We start from the raw sequence: 7804 nt of genomic DNA on the forward strand, positions 1-7804 counted from the left end.
ACATAAAGGTGCTGTGAGGATGCCCAGACCTATCCCTACGGGAGAGGACTGAGGGCAAAGCATCTTAACCTAAGCCTAAAATAAGAGATTCTTCTAAGAACAGCTTGGGATCCCTTCAGCTCAGTTTTTCAGTCACATATGAGTTTCTGCACAGAGCTCCTCTTCCTAGCTAGAAAATTAAAAAATCTCTGTGGCTCTCAGTACACCTAACTCCACTCCTGGAACAAGCCTTCAGTCTTTCATCCTGTGATCCTTGGCTGGTGTTCTGGTTTCTCCTGGGACCAGCTACTGTCACTTAAGGCAGATGAGATTTCCCAAGCCTCTGCCCAACTGCCTTCATCCGCATAAGAGACTTAATGCTGTTGCCTGGAAACCACATTACGGGATTTAGGTGGGGAATTTAGACTTGGCCCACAACCTCTCAGCAGCTTCTCTTGGCACATTCTCAGAAAAGAAATGACTGCAGGTCACAGTCCCCTTGCCCTGTCTTCTTTGAATCAGATTCTTAACTGGTTTAGATTTTGAGATGCTCCCCTCCCTCCATCTTGCCTCAAACTGGTAATTCCTAGAAGGTCTGCCAAGAACTTTAGAGCTAGTCTTTTCTTAGGGTTCCGATCCTCTTTGAGACTGGACGTTTCAGGGAAGCAGTTGGCCTTAACATACAGGAGTCTGCCTTCACCCCTTCATCATTTTCCTCTGGGAAGTAAAATTCATTGCAGTGAAGTCTGTTCTTGAAGGCAAGGGGGGATATTTGCTCCAGGGCAAAGAGGCAGGACCCCTGCCTGTCAGCCTCAGGAAGCTCCCGCTACAACAAAGGCAGGCTGGACAGGCAGATGACCCGATGTGCCTCTGCTCCCAGAGCCTCTTTGCCCCCCAGTCCTGGGGGTGGGTGTCCGCAACCCTCTTCTGGCCATAGTTCCTCTCACACTGTAACTGCCTGGGCCTCTCTTCATCCCCAGGCTGGGAGCACCGATACTTTCATGGTACACTGAAGCGTTAAGAGCCTGAGTTAAGGCTTTTAGCACACAATTAAATGCAGCATGTGGTATTATTGTATTATCTGAGGCTTAATACTAAGTGCGAGGGACTCTAAGGGCATCTTTGTTGCTTTGGTTTCCCATGATGGGGTTTTCTGTGAAAGGCTTATTGATTCAGCCTCCCCTTGGGAGGTGTTTGGCCAGAAACTGCTGCTGAACACTAAGGATCCTACAAGTCCCACAGACCCCGGTTAGTCCTAGCCCCTGAGGATAGTGGTGGTAAAGCAGGCCAGATCTTTCCTGCAGGCTACGCAAGATGCTTTGGGCTCTTCGCAGAACTGGATCAGTCAGCCCTGGTGCAGGCATCTTGACTGTCAGACAGACCCTGGGGTAAATGCCTAAGATGAGTTGTGATCAAATAGCCAAGAGCCAGCATATGGTGAGGCTGCATGCATGCTGTTCTTGCTTAGGCAGCAAGAGCCTCTGGGAATTTGTTCTAAGGTCCAGACAGGGAACAGATAGTTTCTTCTGGGTTGCGTGACTTGTGGAGTGGGATGTTTTGATTTTGCATGTTTTGACCTCTGTTAAAAAGGACATTCCTTCAGGGTGGGCTTCTTTGGAGGGCTTGGGTGGCCAGGGGTAATAACATCACTGGGCATAGAAACTTTGCCTGTTGGAAGTTACATTCAGTCTCCTGTGGTCTGTTTGTCTTTGCCCCATGCTTTTAGGTGCAGCTGAATGCCGGCCAGCTGCAGTATATTCGCTTAGCCCAGCCTGTATCAGGCACCCAAGTTGTGCAAGGACAGATCCAGACACTTGCCACCAATGCCCAACAGGTATGTGCCCCAGAGATGCCCGGCTTGAGTTGAGGACCAGCAGGATCTGGCTTCTATCTGGAAAGGGGTACTTAGCCCACAACTCTCTCACCACCTCATCCTTCAGTGAGGACCTGTCCACACCCTTCACCACTGTTCTTTACCCCAAGGGGCAGGTGTGGGTAATTGGAGGACTGGTTTCAAAATGTGTCTCTGTCGTGTTGTCAAGGAGCAAAGAAATGCAGGGGGAAACCTTGAGGATACTTGAAGAAAGTCCAATGTGTGTATATGCCTGTTTGACTATAGGAAGCATTTTGACAGGCTGCCTCATTATCAGGCCACGTTTCTATCTTTAAACCTGAATAGCTGTTGTGTCCAGGCACCTTTTGTGCCCTTTGGAAAGCTTAGATTTTACGCCCTTCCTTGTCATGCATTCCTAGTCAGAGTAATTGGCCTTCTCTTCTCTCATGTCCTAAGATACTCAAAGCCGTGAGTTGTAGAGAGCTGCCTCCCTGGGCTTGATGGGGCAGGGGGTGTGGGCATCGTTTGCAGTGGGTGGGGGAATGCTGGTCAAGGGGGGAGACATGATAATGGATTCTTTTGCCTCAGCCCAAAAAAAAACAGCGATCGTTTGAGAGCTGGACCTGTCTGGCCCAGTTGTGTTTCTGGTGATGTATCTATTGACGGTGGTGACAGAGCTCAGTTTGTAGAGCAGATCTCATTTGGGAAAATAAGAGGAATGAGCCAAAAACCAGGCTTCTGACTTTCATATAGTCTCTGGGATCATTAAAAGGCCCTTTGTAAACCCCTCCCTGGGTAATCTAAAGTCTTGGGCTTTTCCATGATTTCTTGGCGCTCACCTACACTGATTCAGGTCACAAGACTGGGCACACCCTTGTGTAACCCCCCCCCCCCCCTTTTTTTTTTTATAAGATTCTTCTCTGGGATCTAAAAACTGTTTATGGCATGGTTGTGGGAGGAAATGAGAAGAGAAAGGTTCTTGGTTCTCTGGAGGTCAATTTTGGGGAAAGAAAAGAAAACCAAAAATTGGAGAGTTAGTTGGGTGTGCAGAGAGGAGGAGCACGGAGGCACCTGTGGGAAGCTAAAGCCTCCCTAAGAACAGGTTGTCATTGTGACAGTCTGGCAGCTACTAGGTTCTCAGCAAATATTTGTTGCGTGAATGCTAAAAAAAAAATCATCTGTAAATAGAATTTAAAGGTAAATGAAACTTTCTTCTCAGCTGAGGAGAATGGCAGTCCTGATGGCCACGGGGCAGTTAAACTCCTTATCCAGGAGGGGTATTTTCTGTGTCCCAAACTCATTCATTTACTTTGCAGGCATTTCTTGAATGCTTACTTTTCACTAGTGGTATAAAGACTACATCTAGCACCTGCCTTGGCATCTTATACACTGGTGGGAAGAGAGAGACTAAACAAGACCATAGTGCTGAGACCTTTCTGAAACCCTTTCACAGTCTCCCCCTTTCTTGCTCCTTGTAGCCTCCTGGATGGGCCTGACAGGGGTGGTTTTGGGCCATTGTGAGGACACAGGAGAGGACAGTCCTTACCTTGCAGTTGGCTGTGTTGATGCTAGGACATGGCACACAGAGGACACTGGTAGTCAGACGTTGCCCAGACAGACACATGCACACTCGCTAACTGCAGTCTTCTTTCCTGCTGGGCTGTCCTCAACAGTTGTGGTTATGTACTAGTTCTACCTGTCAGTAAGTTCATTTTAAAATCTATTTAAATAAAACCCCAGCCAAGATTTTAAGTATGTGTGATAAACATCTTCCTTACTTGACCCTCTGCGCCACCCCTGGCTCGGGGCGGGGGAGTGGGGGGAGCGGGGGAGCTGTCTTCTTCCCCTCCCTTGGCCCAGAGGGCAGCTTGTGGTTTCTCGGAAAAAGTTCTTCATAGGTTTGCCTCCAGGGCCAAAGCCTCCTGCTTGCCAGGGTGTTTCATATTCCAGTCCGATAATCTGGATGATAGGTGTTTGGTTTAGAGCCCACCTTCCAAGACTAAAAGGGACCACTTGCCACGTTGCCCAGTGTTTTACTGCCTGCCTTCATTGACCAAAGACAGGGCTTTAGGGCTCCTGCCCAAACCATGTCAGGTCAGCACCTAGAAGCTAGGTTTTCTGTTTGACTTGAGCCTCAAACCTCAGGAAGACCTCAGGATGAGTGGATGGGTGGGTGTGGGAACTGTAGGGAGCCCTAGTGGTGGGATGGTTAAAGCTCTGGGCTGCCAAATGAGAGGTCGGTGGTTCGAAGCCATCAACCTCTCCAGGAGGAAGATACGGCAGTCTACGTCTGTAAAGAATTTATAGCCTTAGAAATCCTTCAGGATGCTTCTCTTCTACTCCGTAGGGTTGCTATCAGTCAGAATCAACTTGATGGCGGTGGATTTGGTTTTTTGGTGGGTGGAAGTGTATATTGTGTCCTGTGGGGTCCTCTGTGTGCCTTTGTGGTGTCAACTCTTTGGGTAGCCCTCAGTGTTGGGGAGGGGGAGGGTCTCTTGCTTTCCTACTGCTTACTGAGCACCTCTGCTGTGCCAGGCTTCATCCTGGGCACTTGATGTGCACCGTCTTATTTCACATTTTATGATACTCTGGGTGGTAGGCTGATGGGCTGTGGATCAGGCTATGCAGCTGACATGCCTCCTCTGTCATCTTGATTCCTACAGATCACACAGACAGAGGTCCAGCAAGGACAGCAGCAGTTCAGCCAGTTCACAGATGGACAGGTAGGGCACCCAGCCTGGGCAAGGTAGAGGGGGAGGTGTTACATGAGGGGTAGTGTCTGGACTTGGATGGTTAAGACAACTGTCCTATCCTTTAGTAACTATGAATGGACAGAAATTGTTAAAAAAAAAAAAAAGTTGTCTTTAAGTTATGTATCCTTTAGATTTATAGACTTGTGGGAACTGAAAATAATCTAAGACATTTTATAGCCCATATCCCCATTTTACAGATGAGTATGCTGAGCCCCAGAGATGGATATTCCATGCCTAAGTTCACTTCAGAGTTCATTGCAGAGCCAGGACTAGAATGCTGGTCTCTTTTTTCCTTCTCTAGGTTATTTTTCCCTCTAAGCCATGCTGCTGCTTAATAGCATAGATTAGTTGAAATGCAGGGAACATGTGACCTCTGGAACTCCCTCAGTGCCCGGAATTCAGTAATTTTAAACCCACACAAGGAAGGAATCTTCCCTTTTCCCTCCCCCTTTCTCTTCACCATAAGGTCCTGGAGACCCAGGGGACATATGACAGGATGACATGCCCAAGCTTATGCTCTCTGCTGCCTAGAAGGAAGAGGAGCCGGTATCAGGACCCCATTCCACCCCCTACCCCCTCCACATGTGCACACACACACACACACACACTCTGCCTTCTGCCAGCACCAGGTGCCAGGCTCAGGGACTGCCTCCTGTCGGACTCTTGACTTTTGGTTTCTTTTGGAGGCACTTGAGAAACCAAGTGGCCATTTGGCCCCTAGTCTTCCTAAGTGGCTGTGTGAGCATCTTCTCTGTCCCTCATGGGTCTTGGCTGTTGTAAGTGTGTAGTCCCAGGCCGCCTCCTCAGCAGGGCCCATGTAGGAAACGCAGGTTCAGCTTAGTCTCAGCCTGAGCCAGCTATTCCGAGGAAAGGAGGAGAGGGGGTAATCACACTGCCCCAGCCAGTGAGGATTACCAAGAGTTGGGGAAATGCTGACTTCCAAGCTGCTGGTACAGTGGTTCGAATTGCTTGTGTTTGTCACAGAGGAACAGCGTGCAGCAAGCTCCAGGCTCTGAGCTAACGGGAGAGGCAGAGCCCAGAGAAGTGAAAGCCACAGGAAATTCAACTCCCTGCACCTCATCCCTGCCCACCACACACACACCCTCACACTGGGCTGGTGCCTCCTGTGTCTGCTGCTCCCATCCCCAGCAGAGCTCCACACCCTCTCCTCCCTCGGATGCCTTGCAGTGGGTGGTGGTTGAGGTTTCTGGGGCCCCCAACCAATTGGAGGCCCATAGGGAGCTGCATGCCCCTCTCCCAGGGGTGACCTCACTCTCTCCTCTCCACCCCTCGCAGCAGCTCTACCAGATCCAGCAAGTCACCATGCCTGCAGGCCAGGACCTCGCCCAGCCCATGTTCATCCAGTCAGCCAACCAGCCCTCCGACGGGCAGGCCCCCCAGGTGACCGGCGACTGAGGGCCTAAGCTGGCAAGGCCAAGGACACCCAACACAATTTTTGCCATACAGCCCTGGGCAATGGGCACAGACTCCCTCCCCAGAGGACCCGGCTGACCTCAGCGCCTCCTGCAGGCTAGGACACTGGTGCACTATGGCCCACGCCTGGGGGCTGAGATTCTCCAACAGAAAGATGCAATATTTTTTATTTCCTTTTTTTCCATTCTCCCCCTCCCCCCAAGGAATCACTATTTCAGTATGTCAAGCTGTGTGTCCAATGCTATGAAATGAAAATATTAAATAACATATTTATGGCATCTTCTCGAAGAGTGTGGTTGAAGAAATAGTTTTTCTTTTGCGTTTTATTTTTTGGTTCTCACCGCCACTGCCCTTCAGGAGCAGACCTCCCCAGGGGTGTACGTTACCATCTCCTAACTCTTGGAACAGCTGCTGCTCCCAGGATTTGCCACCTTTTTCTACCCTCAGATTATATTAGGTGAATGTATGTACCTGCTTTTTCACTAATGGTCCTCTCTCTACCCCCCTGCTCTGTATATTTGCATCCAGAGCCATAGAAACATTCCTTACAAGATAAACCCATTCCCCATGAGGAATGAATGGTTTCAGTCCCAACCCCTTCTCTCCCAGGGACCCAAGGAGACTAGAACTTTGTGCATTTGCCCAGTTCTCCCCAACTCCCATTTTTAATTTTTTAAATGCATTAAAAATTGTGCTAGTCTCCTTTGCTGCATGGACTTCAAACTGCATGAAATGCAATAAATCTCATTTTAGATAATTTGGAGTCTGGATTTCTGTGTCTGGGAGCATTCATGGGGCCACTTTGCTTGGGAAAGGCTTAGAATGATTTTCTTGCCTTCAGTTTGGCTGGAAAGGAGAGGGGCCCCTGATGAAGGGGGTGTCCAACACTGAGGGAACTTAAGTTGCATTCATATCTGATTCAAACTGATGTTTTCATTTGATGGTCAAAATGAGCCACATCAGAATCCACTTGCTACTCAGAGGTGCCTTCCTGCCTTTTTACTGGACGGCTGCACACATGTCAGACTCAGCTGTGCTCTGGCTTGGGTGATGGTCAAGAGTGCATCGCTCATGGAGAATGCTGGCTCCTGTCTACAAATAAGGACCCGGGTAACTACTTTCCCCTGCCTGCTGTAGGCTGGCACTTGCTGCTGCTTGTGGCCATTCCCACTGGCCGTGTGTGCTCTGGAGGGTAGTGCAGACCACTTGTCAGCCAGCAGGTCAGAAGGTTCTACAGCCAGGGTCTGCTGATGGCATACTGAAGCAGGGAGGGTAGGAAGGACATTCTACCGGTCCCTTGGCTGTAGGGACCAGTGATGAACCGTCTTTCTTACCTCCACTGTGTCATCCTTACAGTTAGAATAAACCTCCCAAAAACCCATTCCCGATGAGTCAATTCTGACTCATAGTGACACTACATAACGGGGTAGAACTGCCCCATAGGGTTTGCATGGCTGTAGATCTGAAGAGAAGCAGACTGCCACATCTTTCCCCTGTGGAGCAGAAACTGTCATTTGGTTACTAGTCCAGAGCTTAACCATTGCTCCACCAGGGCTCTTGACAGAAGAAGGCCTGTTACCAAGGAAAGAGCAGTGAACTGGGCCCAGGTAAAGTAGGTATCAATTCCTTCTCTGATGGTAATAGACTACAGAACCTGGGACAACTCGCTTCTCTTTGGGACTTCTCAAGGGTGCGGCAGAGTAGGGAAGAGGCTTACGTGACATGATTTCTTGTCTGACCCCCATGTTCTTAAGATTCCCTCACCAATTATCTCCCACTATAAACTACGGGAGCTCTGGTAGCA

General features: G+C 49.4%; 1 protein-coding gene across 1 annotated transcript in view; it reads left to right on the plus strand.

Annotated features, from left to right (window-relative positions):
• The window catches only part of NFYC (nuclear transcription factor Y subunit gamma), a 28531-nt gene extending 22549 nt beyond the window's left edge, over positions 1-5982 (plus strand). Inside the window, exons 7-9 of the mRNA XM_007952704.2 lie at positions 1706-1813; positions 4477-4536; positions 5863-5982. Coding sequence (XP_007950895.1) covers positions 1706-1813; positions 4477-4536; positions 5863-5982 — 288 coding nt within the window. The remainder of the gene's footprint in view (positions 1-1705; positions 1814-4476; positions 4537-5862) is intronic.
• The last annotated feature ends 1822 nt before the right edge of the window (positions 5983-7804 follow it).

The sequence above is a fragment of the Orycteropus afer genome, unplaced genomic scaffold, assembly GCF_000298275.1.
Source record: "Orycteropus afer afer isolate SDZICR_OR568_19922 unplaced genomic scaffold, OryAfe1.0 scaffold00355, whole genome shotgun sequence".
In the NCBI taxonomy this organism is placed as follows: Eukaryota; Metazoa; Chordata; class Mammalia; order Tubulidentata; family Orycteropodidae; genus Orycteropus; species Orycteropus afer.